This window comes from Chrysoperla carnea, chromosome 5, assembly GCF_905475395.1.
Source record: "Chrysoperla carnea chromosome 5, inChrCarn1.1, whole genome shotgun sequence".
Lineage (NCBI taxonomy): Eukaryota > Metazoa > Arthropoda > Insecta > Neuroptera > Chrysopidae > Chrysoperla > Chrysoperla carnea.
In genome coordinates this window covers 17,992,385-18,015,721 of record NC_058341.1, presented here as the reverse complement: position 1 = coordinate 18,015,721, position 23,337 = coordinate 17,992,385, and the positions used below count along the sequence as shown (strand labels likewise).

At 31.8% G+C, this 23,337-nt stretch overlaps 1 protein-coding gene across 4 annotated transcripts in view; it reads right to left on the bottom strand.

The window, feature by feature from the left end:
• Positions 1–3,051: 3,051 nt before the first annotated feature.
• Positions 3,052–23,337, bottom strand: part of LOC123299953 (talin-1) — a 31,863-nt gene continuing 11,577 nt past the window's right edge. For 2 of the 4 annotated variants that reach the window (XM_044882379.1, XM_044882380.1), the window contains exons 3-18: positions 22,453–23,131; positions 22,166–22,334; positions 21,841–22,098; positions 21,352–21,428; positions 21,196–21,290; positions 20,986–21,074; positions 18,797–20,701; positions 18,539–18,732; positions 15,643–18,353; positions 15,325–15,515; positions 11,155–11,271; positions 10,606–10,791; positions 9,927–10,259; positions 8,857–9,365; positions 8,586–8,771; positions 5,470–6,318 (exon numbers count right to left, since the gene is read on the bottom strand). In XM_044882379.1, the coding sequence (XP_044738314.1) occupies positions 5,496–6,318; positions 8,586–8,771; positions 8,857–9,365; positions 9,927–10,259; positions 10,606–10,791; positions 11,155–11,271; positions 15,325–15,515; positions 15,643–18,353; positions 18,539–18,732; positions 18,797–20,701; positions 20,986–21,074; positions 21,196–21,290; positions 21,352–21,428; positions 21,841–22,098; positions 22,166–22,334; positions 22,453–23,131 (8,522 nt within the window). In that variant the 3' untranslated portion in view covers positions 5,470–5,495. Of the gene's footprint in view, positions 4,535–5,469; positions 6,319–8,408; positions 8,772–8,856; positions 9,366–9,926; positions 10,260–10,605; positions 10,792–11,154; positions 11,272–15,324; positions 15,516–15,642; positions 18,354–18,538; positions 18,733–18,796; positions 20,702–20,985; positions 21,075–21,195; positions 21,291–21,351; positions 21,429–21,840; positions 22,099–22,165; positions 22,335–22,452; positions 23,132–23,337 lie in introns of those variants that run through there. The other 2 variants (XM_044882381.1, XR_006535362.1) reach the window with 2 other exon arrangements.

The window sequence follows — 23,337 nt, the reverse complement described above, 5'->3', positions numbered from 1 at the left end:
CATAGATAATGTTTGTAACGCCCCGTTTTAGAAATTTTCCGCCCTTAGGGAGTTTCTAAAATTTCCGTTCCCCCTCCCTCCTCAAAACTTCTTCAATGGTGGAATAATGTCGCAGGTATTTTTAGAAATTAAAAAAAAAAGTAGTGCTCTATGTAAAAATTGATTTTTTATCGTTATAAAAAATAAAAACATGAATATAAAAAATCTAGACTAGTTAACGGCCGAAGTCAAACGTTGTTTACTCGTTAGAAAGCCTAACTAAGCGTTACAAACTTGGGGCTAAACTAAGTAAATAGGGGAAAAATCGTTTAAGTGTGGTCAAAAGAGACACTTTTTCATTTCATTCATTCGAATTCTGAAAATTAAATCATGAAAACAAATAAAAATGCATGAAAAGTGCGTAAAATTATTTATTAATCAAAATTTGTTTGCAAAAATTTCATTAACAATCCTATTTTTAAAACGTTAAAAACACTTTTTAAAATAGGGTATTCATATTAAATATTAGAATTACAATTTTTTTATTTTTCTTACAAATAAAAACAAAAAAAATTATCTACAGTTTTATTAATAAAGACTAAAAAAATAAAATAAAAACTTATTATAAATACGAAGCTCATAGGGACATATTTAAAATTATTATTAAAACAATTGACGATCAAATTAGTTTAAATTATTATAAACATTTAGATCTCATCAACGGTCTTAATAAATATTGGCACTAATATGTTTACTTAGTAAGACACTTTTACATTTAAAAATTAACAGGCCAATTGTCAGAAAGTTTAAGACTAATTTTTAATTGGGGAAAAATATTGACAGCCCTCTTTTAACTATTCCAAAATTCCTTTCAATCCAGCCACTACTTACTATTACTTGAATACCATCACTTGATGAATTTTGTTATAACTTCATGACTGTAGACGAAAAATAAGAACAAAATTTTTCGTTATCAGCTTCGGTTTTCGAAATATCGAAAGCTAAATTTATTTTCAGTGTCCCCGTGAGGGTTTATTTAAATTTTATAGAAATCCTTTCCCAAATTAAAAACACAATACTATTGTTTTCCCTGGCAATTGGCCTAGAATGCCTAAAAAAAATAAACAAAAAAATATTCAACAACAATTAAAAAGAAATTAATTTTTGGTTAAAGTTTTAATGCCGAACAAAAAATTAAAGCTAATTATTTTTTTTACAATAAAACTTAAAATTTTGTAATTAATTTACGTATATTAAAACATTTTTTTTTTGTAAATTAATATAGTAATTGACTGAATTAATTTATTAATTAATATAAGACACAATTTATCTTTTTTTTTTAAATATATATTTTTTATAATAGTTATTTAGCACCAAACATAACCACAATATGATAAACTTTGAGGCACTCCTCTTTTAAAATTCTTTGTTTTAAACAAACATCATGAACTTGAATAAAATTTTTTTTTTAATTTTACATATATTAATATTTTTTAAAATTTTGTGTGTAAATTGTAAAAAAATCTTTTTTTTTGTGTGTAAAAAAGTTTTGTATAAAATATACATAACTTCAATCAATAAAAAATATCTCTGCATTTCAATTTGGTTCGAGTGGTTTTCTAAAATTGGATTGGAATTCGCCACCTCCGAGAAGAGTAAAAAAATTGGTTTGGAATTCACCACCTTCGAGAAGAGTAAAACTGTAAAGGGTGAAACTGAATTGTAGCTTTTTATTGACCACACGGGAATCGACAAGCAATTTTTACAGTTTAGGTCCAAAAACGAGGAGAAGTATTTAACAATCATTTCAGAACGGCTGGAAATTCGATGGTCTATTGACGCGACTGTATAATGTCAAAAAGCCAGGGACTTCTCTGCCCGCCGCCTAGAAAATTTATAAAAACGCGTAGTATCAGATTTAAGACGGGATTAGCGAGACTGGGGATTCAGAATTTTCACCAGTCAAGGACCTCCACTAATTCAAATAAAATTATCTTATTTTTTTGCCGATTAACGCTAAGAATAAACGTTTAAAATGTATCAGACATGTTGTGCAGCTTGAGTTTACTTATAACTAAAGAGTTTAAAGGGTCTCCACAAAATGTTGCCTCCAGATCCTCCGAATTCTAAATCCGGTCTTGAACTCGCGGCAAGCTAAAATTGATGAAGACGCTGTTGAAATAACAAGATTATGAATGCCTTTATCACATAATTAAAATTTTTCCAGATACGCTGAAAGAGATAGATAATACACCTGGCGCTAGATTTAATATTTTACATCTTATATCCAAATTTAGAAAACCCAAGCTAATATTTTAAAATTTTTATCGAAGAAATGTATACAGACGGATGAATATTCAGATTTTTCTAATTTTGAGTAACTTAGAAATTACAATATTTCTATAGAAAAGTTTCATGTCTATGAATTCGGGTCCGATTTTTAATTCTAACAATCGCTTATTCCAGTATTTAGTCGTGTATTCCAAAGTATTTAGTTTTTTGCATGTTTCTAGCATTTATATTATAAAGCAGTATGGGATTAGATATTAAAATTAAATAATTTGAGGAAGAATTCCTTGGCACATAAAAATTGACATTTGAACAATTTCTAAGTTACTCATGTATAAAATGGTCGAATAATTTTTCGTAACTACTGTTTTTATGAAATATAAGAACTACGTCGTGTTAAACACATTTTTCAAAGATAAATTAAACTAAGAGCACTTTTCGAGTTAAAAATCATAAACGTTAATCAACTAGACAAGAGTAAAAGGTTACATTAAAAAATTTTTTTTCCAAACTTCATTAACACGTGTTAATAATTTGCTAAAACGTTTTTTTTTTCTTAATAAAATTAATTAAGCACATTAATTAATACAACGATAAAAGAAATTGAATGTCATAGCTTCTAAAACTTCCAAAATTTTTTATAACAATTTTTATACAAATAATGGCAAGAACAAGACACAAAAAACAATTATTATCAACAACTTAGAAACTATCAATTTCAAAATTTCTTTTATCAAATAGCTCATTTTCTACATTTTCCAAAAAGTTTTTTTAAATGCCCTTTCATTTTTAAATTAAATATTACTATCGCAATTTATTTTTCCAAATAAAATACGTTTTAATGTTTTCGTAAAAATTGAATATTTTTGATACGTTTTGTAAGCAAAACCTTTCCAGTGGAATCCTGATAATAATTATAAATGTGAAAGTAAGTTTATTTGTTTATTACGCTTTCGTCGGGATTGATGGAGAATCATCTTTATCAGAAACACAGGATTAGAGATATTTTTATCTTGAAACAAGATCACCTAATGAGACTTGCATTCCTCTTTAAGAATAACATAAAGAATCAAGAGAACGCTGAAGTTAGTATCAGTTTCAGAAGTCTCAAGATATCCCACGAATAAATTTATTCGACGGACCTTCCCCGAATATTACCAAGTTCTAAAAGCCTACTAATGCCTAATTAAAATCTTCCCCAAAAATTTTCTAGCTCAAAATGCCTACTAAAGACTGGCTAAAATTTTCAGGAGGTGCCTAACAGGAAGTTTAGAGAGATATTACTGAAATTAAATATTGGGGGAACCGGTGGTTGGTACCGCGCTGCGAAAGCAAGCGTTATTTTAACATTTCGCTTACAACAATTCAAAAATATTCAATTAATCGAACAAAGATTCTTTATAAAAATTTTGTTTAGAATTTTAAAAACAATAATTGACATAATTTTGGATCAACGCCAAACATTATGCGTTGAAACAATTACTCTTCAAATTTAAAGGATCGTAATGTAGTACCTTCCTGTTTAGTTTGAGACATAGTTACCGTACGTTTTTCAACAATTTTCTGTGTAACTGATTTCTTACACATACGTTGTTCCAATGTTTCATTATCAGTAATTATCGGTGGCTCATTTATAATTTCATAATTTGAATATGTTGAAACTGACGATTGTTGTTGAGATTGAGAACCACCATTTTGAAATTGTTTATGTGTTGTAGTTTCACTTTTATATGGTGTACTTGTTGTAAAATATTTTTCAGTTACTTCCGTTTTACTACCACCATTCGATTGTAATTTTTTGGGAGTAGCTGATATGAATTTCGGTAAACTGGAATCGGATTGATTGTCAATTGAACTGGATATGTTTTTGTTGATTTCAAATTTACGTGGTGATGTTAAATTTTTTGTAAAACTTTCGGAATATTTTTTATAGCTTTCTGGTAATCGTGAAAAATTATGATCAAATTTTGGTGATTTCAATGGTGACGTTACACTTGAATATTTTTCATAGGTTGTATAACTGTTGTCGCTTGATGTGTTTGGATCGTAACTGCTGTAACTGGGTCCATCAACTCCATGCACACTTGAATTTAATGTATTGATTTCGGATTGGAGGACATTATTACTACGATTTTTATTACGCTCTAGTGTATTCACTTTTTCAGGACTAGTCAACTGACTATATTTTGTATTTTCATATGATATGTCATAATTTTTATTTGTCGAATCTTTAGAACGATCTAATGTTCTCGAAGATTCATAATAACTGTAAACAATAAAAAAAAATTCCATCCATTAGGTTAAATTATCGACACAAATATATTTTTTTTACTATGGAAAATAGTTATTCTGTAAATAAATCGTTATTGACAAATTTGCATGCAATTTATTATTTTACAAAAACATTTCCCATCACGATTTAAATTTAAGAAATTTTTTATACAAAATTATTTAAGGAGATCCATGTGGAATAGCAAGCATTTAAAACAAGAGTCGCCATTTAAATTTTTCATTTTGTCGGGAAAGCGACAAGAAAATTTGATAAAATATTGCGATTATTCAAAAATCGATCCTGTAAATGGGTCAGAAACAAATCGATGTACGGTATGTAAATTGTGATCCGGAAATAATCTTCAACTGAATCAGTCTGTACATTCGAGCACTGAGTCTGTTTTGACGCGAGCCTTAGCTACCATAATTCCATCTCGTATTCATGAATTCTTCTCCAGGATCCAAGATCCTGGTTTTGCGTTTGAAGTACTCGACTCAAAGACAAAGTCAAAGAACGTGCCGAGCTCAAAATATGCATGGATTTTTTTTTTATATGACTATATTGTTAGTTCAAAGTTATGTGGAAATTATCAATGGAGGGGGGGGGGCTGTTGTATTCAATATTTTGAAAATATGTGAGTGTGCAATAAATTTTAAACAATATTAAATGCGTGTAACCCATTTCATCAAAAGATGAAAGTGTTAGAAATTTTAATAAGAGATTGATTAAAGTTAGTTAATATTTTTAGTTTTATATTGGTTATTCCCTACAACATTTTTATTGGTTATTCCCTATAAAACCTACTCCTTACAGAATAACTATTTAACGTTAAATATTTAAAGAAATAAAAAAAAAAACATATTACTTACTACAACAACCATAAAATAAAAATTTAAAAACTATAAAAACATAAACAAAATAATTCTAGCTACTAAACACACAAATTTTGTTAATATCATTGTTTCCCATTCATCCCTTTACTTAGTACTTGTGCTAATTTTGCCCGTGTTTCATCATGTTTATTTGTTACAGTCGTGGATGATACAGCATGCTTTGTAACATGAACCACTTTTGGTGTTGTATCCGTCCCATGTTGTTTACTCAATTGTTTATTTAGTATTTGTGTAAATTCAGCACGTTGTTTAATATTTGGTACAACATGAGTCGAAGTAATAACTACTTTTGTCGGTTTTTTATCGTCTTTGTCACTACTGGTATCATTACCATTCACTTGTTTATTTAATTTTTGTTCCAATTTTGATCGTATCTCGTTAAATTGTTTTGGTGGAGTGCTAACGTTCGTTTGTGTCAAGTCTTGGGGTTTTAAATCATCTGTATTAAATACGTCATCGCCACTACTATCAGAGTCATTTTTTTGGTAATTAAATTTGGATCGTATATCGTTAAATTGTTTTGGTGGAACACTGGCGTTCGATTCATTTGATAAAGTAGTCGTGGCAGTCGTTAAGTTTTGTGTATTTGTATTATTACGTATAACAAAGGGGGTATCATTTTTTTGATTATTCATTTCTCGTATAAGTTTTGATCGTATCTCGTTAAATTGTTTTGGTGGAACGGTAACTTTTGATTCAAGTGATATAGTTATTTTTGGTTTAGTCGTAAAAGTCGTATGTAATAAATCGTACGTAATTTGTTCATTTTTGTTACTGATTTGAGATAATTCATCTTGTATTGAAAAATGTTGTTTTGATGATTGTACAGCATGCGTAGTAGAAGTTAGAATCTGATCACCATAAATTGTTGTTGAATCAAGTTCTCTGTGTTAGATTACAATTCAAAATACATAAATATCATGCAAATTAAATTTTAAAATCAAGAAAATCAATAAATTCATGCAATAAGAAAGCGAAGAAAATAACTTAAAATTTCTTACTAAAAGCTTACAAAATAATACAAAAGCTATAAGCTGATGAAAATAAATAAATGTTTACTAATATAATAAATAATTTTTACCAAGTGTTCAATATGGAGTGTTGTGAATTTTTATCAAAGAAATTTTTGAATCTTCGCCGAGCTAGTAAGAAATGGACAAAACCTTCTATCAAACTACTTTCTCTTTGGTATAAAAGTCTGACCGACTTCTCAAATTGATTTTATAATTATATAATTATTCTTAGAATAGTTCCTATATCGTATATGATTAAAAAATATAATATGTCACCTTAGAATCATGTGAATTGAAATTTAACAAGAAATTTCTGTGATAAAAATCCGTAGCATTTTCTATTAAATACTTGGCAGTTTTTTAAAGCAATGAAAAATTAAAACCTCGGTTTGTTTTTATTAATGATCTCAAACGAATTCGCGGAGTTAGTGTTTGGAGTTTTACAGTTCTATTCATAGGAATTTAAGGAGTTCTAACTTAATTTATGACTTAGACATTTTTATACAAAAATATTTACTAACATAATTTGAATCGACATTTAAAGGCAGTTTTGACCATCGATATCCGTTCCTTTGAGATCGTAAATAAAACATTTTACTAAAAATTAAAGTTATGTACTACGAAAAATAAATTTTCTAAACAAATATCTCGTTCTATAACGATTTTAAATGAAATACTATTTCCCTCTCCCGGTGAAATTATGATGAAATATATATGAAAATTTCAATGATATATTACTTCTATTCTACTACACAATAAAACTTAAACTTATTTTACCGGATTGGACAATTTAAAATCTTCAATTATTATATTAACGTTAATTCTTGAAAATTTACACAGTAAGTTTTAATTAGATTTGAGTCATTACTCGATTTTATGAATAAGTTTATTTTTTATTGTTTATTGAAAGTCTACTATGATAAATTTTAAATCTCAATCGTTATACAGCTTTTTATTTTCGAAACGTATCATAGGTTTTAATGGCTGACACTGTGATTTCGCGATTTTTGTTCTTGGTATTAAGTATAAACAAATGTTAAAAAACTAATTTTGACGAAAATTATTACAATTTTTTTAAAATGTGACCTCTAAGTCGGAAATAAATTTGTAATGAACTTGCATCCATGCTGGATGATTGGTTATAGTGGGTGCCAATTTTTTGAGACGCCGAAGGCACCTCCTTCATGCATTAAGCTAGCCCATCACAACTATTTAAATTAATTTTTTATTTGACGGCAGGAATCGAGCACGCAATTCTAGATATCTTGGTTACGGAAGATGGTACACTTTAATCAACTGAATGAGCCATCTGGATTGTTCAAAATAATAGACTACCAATAATAGTATATGCATCTTTCACTTAAATCTTTCCTTTCATGACGGATAGTACGTTTTTGACGTAAGTTTATCTGTATAACGATTAATGACAAAACAAAATTTTCTAATTGTAGTAAATAAGAATTAACTAGTTATTTAGTTCACTAGAAAATTATAGCTAGCAACACATGGCATAAAATTAAATGTTCCACGACTAAATACACTAACTCTATTAGAATGTATTTATTAAGCATTTTTAAGTTAAAACACCTTATTTACTTTTGTCTAGGGGTATTTTGAATCAAATAATTACTTCATTAACGTAATCACTGGACTAGACAAAATTCTAAGAAGCATTTTTTACTCAAAATTATTCAAGGAATACATTCATTTGGCCAAAAATTAATTTTATTAGTTTCAGAGTTAATGCATATTAAAAATTTGTACAGTTTGAGCGGTCCGTTAATTAGCATGAACACTTATAAGAATACGCAATCGTGATAGTTTGGTCTATAGTGGTCTAAATTAAAGAAAAATAATTCTTATTTACTACTTTTTTTTTAAATTGTATGCAACTAAACTAAAAACTAAATGAAATGAGTAATAAATATTATTATTAATGAGCTTGGGAGGAAAACCACACACCTTATTGGTTAAGTAATGGTTGGCGGTTGCGCACGATGCAGCACAATGTGCAAATATATATTTCAGGCATATATTTTTTTTTAAGACAGGCTTGTTTTTTTGTTTGCTTGCTTGCTTGCTTTTTTTAGACACACATCGCACGCGCCTGTCTCTCTCAACAGCGTTCTTGTATCTTACCGCGTTGTATTATTATATCCATCAAATGTTCCACCACCACCGGTTTCTCCACTTGAGGAATTACCTCCACCCGTTGATTCATCACCAGATAATCCACCACCACGCATTTTATATTTTGCTTGTCGTATTGCTGTTAGTTTACATCGAGCTTCTTCCAATTGACGTTCAATTCTTAATACTTCGGATCTGTTGCAAAAAAAAATCAAGTTTTTATAATTATTTGAAACAATTTATTTTCATCTTTGAAATTAAACTTTGAAATAAAACGTACCTTGCGTCAATTTCTTGGGTCATACCCCCAACCAATCGTTTATTTAATATTAACGATCGTTCATCTTCAGTGGCAATAGCACGTTGGGCAGCGCGTACTAGATTATCCGTTGATCGAATTACCGCATTACCAGCAATTTGTAGGCGTCGTGTACTTTCTGAATCTGGATCAGCTTTTACTTTACATGCGACTAACAATTGTGCTGTTGAACTGGCGACTTGCTTGGCGGAAGATATCAATTTCTCTTCGGATGCAATACCTTGAACTAATGCGTTTGCTGATTCGACTAAACTATGTGTTGCAGCTGCGACTAATCGTGCAGCACTCACTAATCCTTCAGACCATTGACCATCATCTGATGATGTTAATGGACGATTTGATACTTTGCCTGAATCAATCAATTCACGTTGTGCCGCTGAAGCGGCTTTTACAAGAGCAGATGTAGCCGCTGCTATACTTTTTGCTGCTTCTAAGATCATTTCATCAAAGTTTAATGATTCATCCGCTTCCTGTTGAAAATAAAATAATACTATAGAAATTCTTTTCGGATAATAGTACAGTTTAATTAGACCGAAAAATGGCTAATAAATAAATAGTGGACACATGTCGAGTAAAGATTTTACTTTTCTTATTTGTACTTTTGATAAAGAGTGAGGAAAAATCGAGTTTATCAGTTCCCTTTCGTCTACCATAGACAAGATCTTCTAAATGACCAAAAATATAATCCCTTCAATTTGGAAACAATAATAAGAAGAACCTTTGGACATGTGGAAAGAAAAGTACGTGTTCATTTAATTCTAGTTAGCAGTTTTAGAAAAAATAAAATCTTCCATTCAATTTTTTGCCAAGAAAAACAAATTGGCTGTATTGTAATTATTCTTCTCTTAAAATATTTGTTTCTTACCCTGCCGATTGATGTGTATAGCTTCCGCTGTAATAATATGTTTGATTCCTGGGTGAGATTTAAAACACAACCAAGAATATCAAACATATCTTACAGAAAAAACAAAAATTTTACTCAGCATAATCTGTAAAAAATTTAAAAACAATTATTTTAAAATAGAACTTACCTTGATACTGGTTCTTCGTGGTCGCAAACTTGCTAATTTCTTAGCAGCTGCATCAATTGACGCCGCCGCACCAAGTAACTCATTCTCAGCAATAACAGTAGGATCGTCTGGATCAACCCAATCACTACCTTTTAATAATTCCGCTGCAGTCACAAGATCCGTAACACATTGTGCCATTTTTCTTGAAATTGGCGGCAATAAATGTTTAGAATCTTGACCACCACCTTGAAGTATAGCTTGAAGTAATTCTCTATATTGTGTAGCGACATCAGCACCAGCTTTTAGTGTACGGTTACGTAATTCTTCGGTTTCAGCACAACTATAGGCAGCTCCCTATTAAAATATCGTAAAAATTTATATTGTTCTATAAAATTTTTTGTTATCTAACAAAATACTAATAATGTAAAGCTAAAATTTGTGCATTTTCCTACGGAAGATTTGAAAATTATTAACCAGAGCGATTTTAAACTTTACCTCCATCAAGAAGGCAGTTTTGTTTTATTTAAAGGAAGGTTAATCATGTTGAAACTTCAAAAAGAATATCAGGAATTTCAAAATTTATTTAAACATAACTGTTTCTGAAAAAGAATCTAAAAGAATTTGCACTAGAAATAAAGTTTGTCGTTAATAGCCTCTTTATAGATAGTCAGCTGTTTCCAGACACAAATGATTAACTTACCTTGCAAATAATTAACATGTCGGATATAGCTTTTCTGCCAATATTAGCAGCTTGAATGATATCCTCTTGTTTATTACTATTACCAGCAGCAACAGCTTTAGCCGTCGCAACTGTAATAGCTTTTGTACATCGTACCAATTCTTCGGGTGTAGCAGTTGTCTTATGTCCTTCAGGATAATATAAAGCCTGCAAGTAAAAAATTTCAATCATATATTACTCAGATTAGATCAACAATTCAGCTAACATTTCTTTTTATTACTTATACGGGCAAAATATTATCTTTCCGTACGACAAATGAGCAATTACCCATTAAACGCGACAAAATTACTACTCGCATTTAAAATTCAAATTATCATTTACGTGTGCGATAAGTAAATTTGACTCAGTCATTGGACAATTAGACTTTTGTCGTTTTATGCGAAATTGTGAAAAGGTCCAAAATACATTTGGGAAGGTATCTAATACCTTGAGCTGAGAACCTTGCTACATTCGACTAGAGTGTGTAATTGAAATCTCTCAATCTTATTGAATAATGTGTTATTAACTTACTCGAATTTCTTGACTGATGGCTTCAACAGTTGATTCCAAAGCACGTGTTCCTCGAGTATGTTCATCTTCCACAGCTTTTACAGTTTTTAGTAACGATGTTACATTTGTAACCATTACCTATTTAAAAACAAAATTATATTTTCAAATAAATCAAAAAGCCAACACATAAAATTTAAAAAAAACACACGCATGCAAAAAGTATTTGATATCTAAGAAGCCATTGTTCTTGTGGAAGAGGTGATTAGTGCTCTGATACTGAAAGAAATAATTAGTTTATTCGTTTAGATTAAATCCTCGTACATACCCCAAAATTTATGGATTCTGGTAAATTCTTGTCTATATTCGTCGATTCAAAAAATTGTTTTTAATTTATCTTATAGCTAGGTGTTCATTTTTACGAATTTTTAAATGTTTGCAGAAAATTAGACTAATTCATTTATAAATTAGGAACTTTTATTCAAACTTTTTTATCACGTCCAAAACGAAAAGTATTTAAACAAATTGAATCACAGAGAAGTTGGACTAGGAATATCAAATCAAAATATTACAGTTGATCCAGTTGGGCGTTTCGTCTTTCGTTGAGATTTCTTCAGCAATTACTGAATTTTTGTTTAGTTTTTTTAAAGTAATTATGTATTTGAGGTTATGATATAATTTTTATAATTATAATTTGCAGTTGCTGAAGAAGTCTCAATAAAGAAACGAAACGTCCAACGGGATTAACTGTAATGTTCTGATTTGATATTCCTAGCCCAACTTCCCTGTGATTCAAAGTTTTTAAGACATTCTTAATAATAAAAAGATAAAATTTCGGGATAACTTAATTTAAATAAAAGGTGTATTTTGTACTAGAATAAACTCTATTTCAATATCCCAAATTTTGAAGCATAACATACAAGTGATTTCGTATATTACTAGTTCAATTTTCTGCAAATAGTTAGATTTATCTTAATTTTTCAAAAAAAAAAAAAAAATACTTTGGTCTCATTGCAAATACAAATGAATTATTTATTTCTCACAAATAAAAACATATAAAATAAATACTGGTTTGACTAAATTCATGACTAATAATAAATTTTCAAAAAAAATTCATATAAAAAAGAAATTTTTAAAACTATTTTTCTTAGATTTTTTACAAATTTTTAAGTACAGGTCAATTTAAGTAACAAAAATTTAGGATATTAAAGTGATTTTTCAACAAGTGAATAAACTGGTAAAAAAACTTAATTGGTGTTATTAATAAAATTTGGCCTACATATACTAAGAAAAACAGTTTTTCATGTCTTATATAATAGTTTGATAAATGAATCATATATTTATTCTTCAAACATAAATATTAGAATATAACAGGGTTGTCAACACCTTTAAAATAGATGAAATTTCATTTTTTCCAAATTAAAAATCCAAAGAAGATTTATATTTTGCAAGATAGAAGGCGTTTAAGTCGAAAAATGGAGTAGCACCTATTTTCATTTGTTTCATATTACAGCTGGGTCATTCGACTGTGCTCGCCTGAAACTTATCAGAGCATAGTTGAGAAGAGTAAGCTTCACCACCTTCATCTTGTTGTCCCCCTTGTAGAGCCTGTATGATCCTCCATACAGGTTCTAAATGGAGGAGGATGAAGCCTCCATACAGGTTATTTGCAGAAACCTGTAAGGCGCCAGGTGTAGAATCAACATCTCACCCGGAGACGTCTCGCCTTTGGGTAACAGGTTGTTCTCAAGGAGGGCACAGAGGATTTTTGGTCTAGGTGTTAGGTACCCATTTGCGGTAACTCTTTAATGTTTTTATTATTTATATACTTATTCATTTGTTTCATGCTAACGAGGTATACTAATCTTATTTCGTTTACAAGGTTGAGCTGGTTACGATTGTGATACTGTGATATAATTATCATCAACATCAAGTCAAGGATGAAACATCCAATTCAATATAATTTTTCAGTCAAATCATTTAAGTAGTTGAACGAATAAACGAAATGTCAAAATTTTTAAGGTGTTTGTGTGACAACCCTCAATAAATATGAAATTTAAAAAATAAATAAATAACTAACATCAAATTTTTGAAAAAATTATTCAAAATAAACACGACGGATATGATAATATAATATATTAAGCAATCAAAACAATATCGCTTGGTAAATTTTCAGTGTTCACATTTTCACGACTAGAGCTTAGTAGTCTGATTAATTCTTCTTCTTGATCAGACACCCACCAATCTGTATCCGATTCAGTAGTAACAACATGGTGGTGGCCTCCAGCCTGTCCAATCACAAAACACAGCTCATCAGACAGATACATCATCCAATGCTTCACAATGCTTTTTGGTGAAACAAAATACAAAATAAAAACAAAAAACAACCGTGCTTTTTTTAAAAATATAATAGTTATAAAAAAAAAATAAAAAAAAAGCTTCCCCTTCAATATGATAATTCATCAGTGATTGTGATGGAAGGGTGAGTGGTGGACTGTCAACAAATGACGCTGTGTTTTGATGATTGGAAATTATGTGAATGATCTTTTGTGCATATCATCCCCAGCGAATAACCGATCAACCGATTTTATTCTCTATATAAAATATTTTTAAAGCTTATTTTGAGCTGCCAATTTTGATTTCTAATGTGCTTTTAGCGTATTTTGTGTGTCATACATTTTTTGCTCTGCGGTTTTAAAATCATTTTCAAAAAAACAAAAACCAAAAGAAAAACTTATCAATTTTGATTTATTTACAAATTATTTTCATTTGTTAAAAGTCCACCCAAAAAAATTTTCATCAAAAAATACAAAAAAAAAAGAGAAAACTAAATATGACACACAAACATGCTTTTTGTTAACAAAATATATAAAAAAAATCGAGGAGATATTTGATTAGGCCTATTTCGAACGACCTTCGACGATGTACTAGCTTTTCTGATTGGGTTAGTGCGATAAAGAAGGATTCCACGCAATAAAAATCTATCATTACTCGTAGCAGCAATTATAAGGCCAAAATGCGGCTAATATTCGAGTCATTGTCGGCGTTAGGTAACATTTGTGACTTGAGAATCATAAAAAATAGACAAAGAGAAAATTATGTAAGCTGAATGTAAAACTAAACCTTCTTTATCGTTTAAACCCAAGCAGTAAAACCATTACATTAACAATTGTCATATGAAGCAGGCATTAGTTAGTTGAAATAATGAACACCAAAAACAAACCAAATTAAACGAGAGCTTTTACAGCTTAGATTAGAATATCAAGATCTTTATTTGTTTTCAAAGCTTTTATATACTTTGTGAAATACGAGGCTTAAAACTGATATCAAAAGTTCGTGTTTAAACTTTAAAACAAAATTCTACTTTTCAATTTTCGAGTTATTCAATTACGAATTCGAAAAAATTTAAAATAAATTGATACTCCTTATATCAGTTTTACTCTTCGATTAAGACTTTCAGAGATATTTTCATTCCTTCAACATAAATTCAGAGATAAACCAAAGTATTATTGAAAAAATTTATTTTTATTGAAATTCGAAATATTAGACAAGTTAAGAATCAGACTTTTAAGTTTAAGGGTATGTATTTGAGATTTTATAAGCGGAAAGTCGTTAAATTTTGTCGCTGACGTGAATATAAACAAAAGCAAGTTGTCTTATTTTCAAATCTTTTTATCTTTAAAATTTTCCAGATTACGATTTAGCATAAACTTCGATGTACCTTATTGATGGAAAATTTAATGAAAAATAGAAATTTCTTTTGTAAAATTTTGTGCCATTTTTACAAAATATGGAAATATACGTTTGGAAACATAAATCTTCATAGAACTTAACCCACTTGGATAAAAGAATACTCAGTGCACATTCAATAATTTCGATTATATTAATTTAATCGAGGCATTAAATTACAAAACTTACACCAGGATGACTGGCTTTAGGAATGTTAAAAATTTAATTTGCTTATCTCGAAAATATAGACTTCAAAATTTTTAAGAGAATTAAGTAAAGACCGTATTGAATAGTTTACCAAATTGTACCCAAAAATAAAAAGTCGTAAACAGTTAATAAAGCAATAATCAACCCATGTAGACAATTATTTTCAGTTATTATTCGAAGAATATTAGTAGAAAAAGGCAAACATTGAAAAAGCATACTTTAAAGCGTGACAGAAAATATATGTGAAATAAATTTTACCTTAGCACTATCCTTTAACTGTGTCATTGCTGGATGCGATATTGGTTTGCCTGATGCGGCTTTTGTAGCATGAATTAATTCACCAAGTGCTGATGCTACATCACGGACTGCGTTCATAAGCATTACTTGTGCGTCAGGACTAGTTGGTCCTAAGCTTGCAGCACCAACTTTAACAACTTCAGCCAATTGAACTATAAAAAAAATTACATATTCCAAATTAAGATGACATGGGCAGTTAGTATTTCGTACAAACTTTGTTTTTCGACTAAGTCTACACCATTTGCAAAATTTTCGAATGAACAATAAGGAGGTACATACCAATAGTTGTAACAGCATTTTGAGCAGCAACAGCAAGTTGTTCTTGTGATGAAGCTGCACCAGCCACAAGTGTTTTTGTATCTTCCACCAAAGCTTTAGCAGTTTTCAATATTGCCTCACGATGTTCACTAAATGAATCACCAGCATGTTCTGGTTGTAAAGTACCAGCAGTAGCAAACATAATTGTTGTATCCAAATCGCCGATAATACCCGACACTGTAGATGCGGCATTAATGCACGCTTGTGTACCACGTGATCCCATTTGTAAGGTTGCAAGTACTTGTGATACTTTATCATTAACAACTCGTGCTTCATCAACAACTTCACGTCCTGCACCCACACTTACAGCGCCAACTAAAGCGGATATACTGTGTCCTAGCTCTAAAACAGTAGTGCGCAAACGTTGTGATACTTCAGCGCTACTACAAACAGCTGCAGCTCCAGGTGTATCGGTAGCAAGATCACCAAAGCGTCGTGATAGTTCTGAACATAGTGGGCCCGTTTCGTTTGGTGATGTTGTTGCTTTGGAACTGACTTCTTGAGCCAATCGTGCAATTTCTTTTGCGTTTTGTACCATACGAGTTTGATAATCCACATAGCCATCTGATTCATTGAAATTTCCAACGAATGATAATCGATGATCGGTTAAACGAGACATTGCTCGTGTTATCGTATCGATAACACTTGTGTAAATACCACTTTGGGTTGACAATTGTTCCAAAGTACCCAAGAGCTCGCGTAGACCATCACGAGTCGACTGTGAAAATTCATCAATATCTGAATGAATATTTATAGCTTTTGGATTTCCACCAGCTTCGCGTACAGCAAACAATAATTGTAGTGCGGATTCTGTAACAGTTTTTGCTTGATCCAACAACATAATTTGTTGTTTTGAGTTAATCAACGCCGCTGATGTTCCAATACATCCATTGACTAAAGGCTCGAAATATTGAATCATTTGATTCACGGTATGTCCAATATTTTGTGATTCTTGTCGACCAGCGATTCGTACTGATTCTAAATTATCAATAATTTCATTAGCGGCAGCTGTTGCTCTTGCTAAATTATCTTGTGGACCATTCAATCCATTTTCCATTTGTTGGATTGGTTGACCACTGACCGTGGATAACGAAACAGCATCTAATGAACGGAGATATGATGATAATAATTCAATTGCTTGAGCACATTCATTTTGTCCTGGTGATTTTTCACGAATACTTGAAACAAGCTTTTTAATCGAATCACTAACATCTTTTGAGTGATTTGCCAAAGTTTGCCATGTTGGTGGATCTCGAGGTGTTAATGCTAAGCTCTTAGCCGCTTTTACCATTGCACAAGATCCATCAATAATACGACGACTGGATTCCACAATTGGTTCTTGACTTTGGCGTGCTTTGCTAGAAATCTTCGCTGGAATTGAAATAAATTCTGAGGAACTAGCAAACACACATAGATCTTCAACAGCTTCTAATAATGGTTTTGTAGCCTCGGCGCAGCGAGCACGATTTATATCAGAGTAATCTGAATCCAATGTTTTAATTTTTTTAACAAGAGAAGCAGTTGATTTTGCAACATCCTTCGCTGATTGAACAAAATGACGTTTTGCTACAGGATTGGTAGTTTTTGAACTAGCTGTACGACATGCGTTACATAAAGCTGATGTATGTTTAGCAATATTTGTAGCAGCTGTTAACACTTGTTGTTGAGTAGATGTTGGATTACTCAAACTTTGACAGCCTGATTGTATGGCTTGTGATGCTCGAGCAAATTGTGCTTGATCAACCAAACCAGGTCGTCCGGCTACGCTTGTAGGGTCTGATATTCCAACTAAATATGCTGCTTGAACAGATGCTTCAATTAACCCACATACAGATGAACTAACACCTTTAACAGCTTCACCAAATTGTTCATGTTCTGACTTCTTAGCATGATTAGCAATTCCAGTCATACCATCACCCAAACTTTTACTCTTTTCCATAACAGTTTCCAAACATTCAAAGTATGTAAAATCGTTAATTGGTTCAGATGGATTATCAAGCAAAGGTTTTAAGCTTTGTATATTACGTATAGCATTATCGCATTCTTTTTGTCCAGGTGCTGCTGACGTACAAACATCAACTAAATAATTAATGCTGTCAGTTACAGCTCGTGCGGCAGCCGCCAGTTGATTCTTTGCATTTGGCGATGATGGATCAACGGAAACCATTTTGGCAGTTTGTAATAATTTCGAAGATGTCATTGATATATTACGTAATGACATTACAATTTGATTACGTACTTCAGTTTCTTTTGTTTGGCCAGCCATTTCCATAGACAATCCAAAAAGATCACCAAATGCGTTACCGTAATTTTTGGAACTCTTAGCCAATTGAACTGGACTTTTAATTGATGTCACCACATCGGTGGAACAATCATTCAAATTGGCTGCAGCAGAGTTCAATTCTTGTTGTAATTGACCATAAGCTTTAGTTGTGGGTGGATATTCGTTAAGTGTTAAAATTTGTGTCATCTCATAAATTGATGTAATCGTTTCGTCAACATCTTGTTGACCTGGTAAGTTATTTAGACAACGATTTGATGATGCTGAAATATCTTTTGCAATCACAGCCAAATTTGGATTTAATTTGCCATCGCTTGTTTGTAGACTATGTTGTGCTTCTTCGAATAGGTATTGACTGTGTGTTAAGACTTCTTGTGCTGAATTTATAACCCTAAAAACAAAATATGATTATTTGAATGCATTCCTCCCTTATGAAATTAAATTCGAAAAAATGTTAAAAGATCACATCGGTAATTAATCAATGAAGAAATAAAAGTTTTTCGTAGAAAATATCCTGACTTATAGACCTAGCCTTAGCTATGAAATTTTCTAGCTTTGTGAATTAATATATCTTACTTGTGTTTAATCTCCGGTTGTTGAGCAGCAATTCCACGACTAGCATTAGTTAAATCACGTAATGAGCCAATTATTCCAGAAGCAGCACGTCCTGCGTAACCTACAGCACCTTGTCCCGCAGCACTTAAAAGTTGTGCAGCTCCTTGTGGGATAGATTTGGCAGCCGATGTTAGAGCTGCGGAGCATGATTCCGACTGCAAAATAAGAAATGAAATAAATATAACGATTATTTAAAAGTTAGAGCACGAAAATGCTTACCGTTTCTCCAGGTAAAGGTTTAAGATCCTCAGTTTGATCAATTTCATCAAGTTCTTGCCGTAATTGTTCAACAGCTTGTATAGCAGCTTCGAATTGTTTTTGTCCCCATTCATTGCTACCAGTTTTCGAAGCTCTTTGATGACTATCAGTTTGTGTGATAGTTGTAGTAATTGTTGTGGATGATCCAACAATAGCAGCTTTTGCACGTCCCAAACTTGATTCAAGTACACTCACACTGGCAGCTAATTGTTGTGAGGCTGCATTTGCTGCCAAGGTGTTTGCATTTGATGTTGGTAATGTGGTTAATGTCGATCGCGTAGAATGTACTAATTGCCAAGCTGGTTGAATAAATTGTTCTGATGCACTAACTAATGCCATTTGAGCAGCTGGTGAATCAGGTTGATGGCGAAGTCGAGATACGGATTCAACTAATCGCGTTGTATAATCTTGTAAACTGGCACAATCTTCTTCCAAGGCTAACCATTGAGCTGTGGATGAATCTTGTACTCCTGGTGGTGGTTTACATGCTTTCGATGCACAAATTGCTTGAGACGCATCTGACGCGGCTTGTTTTGCAACTTGCTCCAAACGATCTAAAAATCGATTTTTCAATGCTGGTGTAGAAGCTGTAACACTTGTAACTTCTCGAAGAAGTTCTGCTGCACGACGTAACTCTTGTTGGCGATTTGTATCACCTGGTGTATTCGCACATTGTTTTGCAGCTTCAACAAGTCTAGCAGTGGCTTCAGCTAAATTCTTAGCAGCCTCCCAAAGACGTCTTTGTATATCTGAATCAGGTTGTTTTGAAGCTTCACCTTTAATACTATTAATTAATTCTGCGGTAGCTTGACCAAGGATACGAGCTTGGCGAACCATTTCAGCTGTATCACCCGAAGATGCAAATAGTTTATCGGTTGCTACCATAATAGTTTCCATACTAGTCTCTTGAATGGTTTCTTGTGCTTGAACACGTGTTCCAACTTGAATATGATTTAATAAATCATTAAGAGTTCGAGTAACTTCTTGGGCTGCACCACTAAGTTCGGATAATAGTTGTTCCGATTGACAAGCTTCATTACAAACAGCAACCAATGCTTCAACAGGACGAGCTACTTCTTGTACAGCAGCTAATAATTGTGCCTGACATGCAGGGCTTTGAACGGTGGATGCAACAACTTTAGCGCAGGCAACTAATTGTGAAGTAGCCAATGCACACTGAGTCGCAGCACCAATAACTTTATTTTGTGTATGTTGATCTTCGCATGTCGCAGCTATATTTTTCGCTTTCAATACCAAAGCTGCAGTTGTATTTGCCACAGCTTTAGCCAATGATAATAACATATCTTGCATTTCTTTATTCTCTTCAGTTTCTTCACCAATTGTAGTTAGTACTTGGTGACTAGCTTCACCAACGCGTGATGCTGCATTCAATAAGTTTTGACGTGGTTCACGTGTTTCTGGCTCAGCAGCCTTCAAAAGATCAGTGAAAGCCGAGCATAATTTTCGTGTTGCGTCCAATAGCCTTTCGCCATTTGTATTATCTTCCATCAATGCCGCAATTAATTTGACATCCTTGGTCATTTCGGGTAAATTGCTTTGTATTGTTGTAATTGCTGCTCCAACGGCATTATGATCAACTTCATCTTGTGAACACGACGTTAATGTCACTACTTGAGCAGTGGCTGCATTCATAGCAGCAATATGAGCAGTGACATTATGCTTTTTCGTATCCAATGTTACTTCACGCCATTGTATGCTTGCAGGATCATGTCCTAAGTTTGGAGCTTCTGCTGGTGTCGATAAATATCGCTGAGTTTGTTCCAATGTTTCACGGGTTGACATAAGTGTGGATAACAAAGCTTTTTGTGGTTCGGATAAAACATTTGTAATTTTTGTTTGTTGAACCTAAGAGTAATATTAAAATAGATCGTGAAAACTTTCACTACATTCTACTAAAATAGTTCAAAACTAGTTTGCTTCTACTAGAGGTTATTGTTGGCAAAATTTCAGATATTTTTTTGAAAAAGGATTAATTTTAAGGAAGAAATAAAAGCCATGCAAAAATTTACGCTATAAATACCTACACTAAAATCGTTTGCATATCCTGGGAAGTTAGTAAAGCAGCATGAAACAATAGAGATAATACTTCGTTAATTCTATTTAACAATCCATTAAAAAAAATGCCTTACCATTGGAGGGGAATGGGCTATATGGGCTTGTCCACTGATGGTTGTATATTGGGCTCCACCTACATGTCCATGACCATAAGGTCTAGCCCCTGAATGTAACAAATTAAAATAAAAAACAAAATAGATGGATGTAAAAGAAATATTTTGGATTTGAGGGATATTAATTATTTTAAAATTATTGGAGGATTTAAAATAAACAATTAGTTTTACCTTCAGCTCCTGGGCGATAAATTGCTGGTTTTGCAACGGATTCATGATTTATTTTGGCAATTTTACTGGATTCTTGATGTGAAAGAATTGTTGCCCTGTAAAATTGAAAAATTAGAAATACAATGATTAAGGTTTGCGAATTTTAAAGTAACTTACTTCAAAGGAGAAACACTATCTTCAACCATAGTTGAACCTTCATCACCTTCAATACCGAAATGATCTTTCGCCTTTTTCTGTAAAGATAAACAAAAACTCAATTAATAGTTGCCCAATACTATTAATCATATAATATCTGGCAAGATTTCCCATTCTGGTGGATGATTCGACTTCTGGATAAGACCGAATTATTTCCACTTAAGGAATCATATTTCTAGTTGATATATTTTATGCAGCTTTTTATATTTTACTTCTTTAATGGTCAAGATCATTCTTGGAAGAAAGGGATTACTCCGATGCGCCTGGTATTGAATAACCCGATGAAAGTATACTAGATACCGAGTAATGTTGACTTAAAATCAAAGAAAGCAAAAAAAGGGTCCACTTTTTTTTATAGAATCTTGACCAGAATATCTTTGCTTCCTTGTAATCAAGAGAAGAGTACAGATGATAGGTTATCTTATCTTTTTCTTATTTTATAATTATTACCTTTTTCAAAATAATATCAATGTATCCAGCGATAAGTTGTTGAATTTGTTCACCTTCAGTGGTTTGAACACTGTAATATTGATCACTGTAATCACCAAAATCCAATGTAAATGTATTTGGTGATGCACCCCAACGACGTACTGTTGTTAGCGGCCATGTTTTTAATATTTCTTTTGTTTTTTCATCTAATCGTAGCACTGAATCTTTGGTTACACCCAATAGCCGTGGTACAAGCTTATTTTTTCCTTTCATTTTCTCCTGCAAAGAGAATAAATTGATGAAGATTAAAAATAAATTTTTTTTTGGTAGCTTAGAAAATACTTACTTTGACTAAGAAGAAAGTGACTCCGTAAGTTTTTAAAGATCTGGCAGTTTTTGTGTATAGGACTTTTGCATCCAGTTCAGAAACATCTAAATGTTTTTTATGTTCCGCAAATATTTTCTTTTCGATACCTTTCACTTTTACGTATGATTGCGGTAGGAATTCTTTTAAACTGAAATAATTAAAATAAAATTAAAATTATTTTAAGTGATTTAAGGCAGACCAACCCGTGGATCAGTGGGTGAACGCAATCCACAGGGGCCCATGGGATTATAGAAATAAATACTTACTCTAAGAATCCAGGACGATGTCTATTCTCATTATAATCACCAAATTGTATTTGCGCTTGAATACCAGCAAATTCACATGCTTTATCTTGCGTTACAGGATGCGTACCATCTAAGATAGCATCTCTTGCTTGTACATATAAAAGATTTAATTGTATTGGATCTCGACTATCGATGTTACCATCGGAGAAGAAATATTTACGTCGTAATAGTACAGTCTCAGTTTCATCAATACCTTGTTCACGTAACGTTTTACTTGGATCAATCCAATTCACTTCATCATCGGTACGCAATTTTTTACGTAAAATTGTCATTTTTGCATCACGCTCTTTCTCTCGTTCCTCTTTACGTCGACGTAATGTTAATGTACCGGTGTTCGATTTATTATTTTCGATATTCTCTTGATTTTCGTCATCTTCGCATACTAACGAATACTCATCATGATTTGTGATACCAATTTTTGTGCATATGACAACCATTAGATTGGCTACCGGTTGTGAATCATCAACTAATAATGTTTTTACGGAACCATCTAACATTCGTACACGTAATTGTCGTAGTTTTTTACGATATTCAATTGTATCATTATTACGTAATATATAGTATTCTAAATTACGTCCAGGTTCTAGCCATACTCCTTTTTTAGCATCTTCATCAGCCAAAAATAAACCATAATCCCTTCCTGTAAAATAGAAAGGATATTTTTATAAATTAAATGATGCAATTCAGGAAAGCATATCATGATGAATCCTTTCTAATTTTTTACAGCCTAAAATGCCTTCTATACGTAGAATTTATAATTAGTATTGGATACATTAAATTGACAGGAAAAATCCTTCAAACTTCTTCGATTCTCGGGTCAAGTTAAGTATTCAAAGCCCGATTATT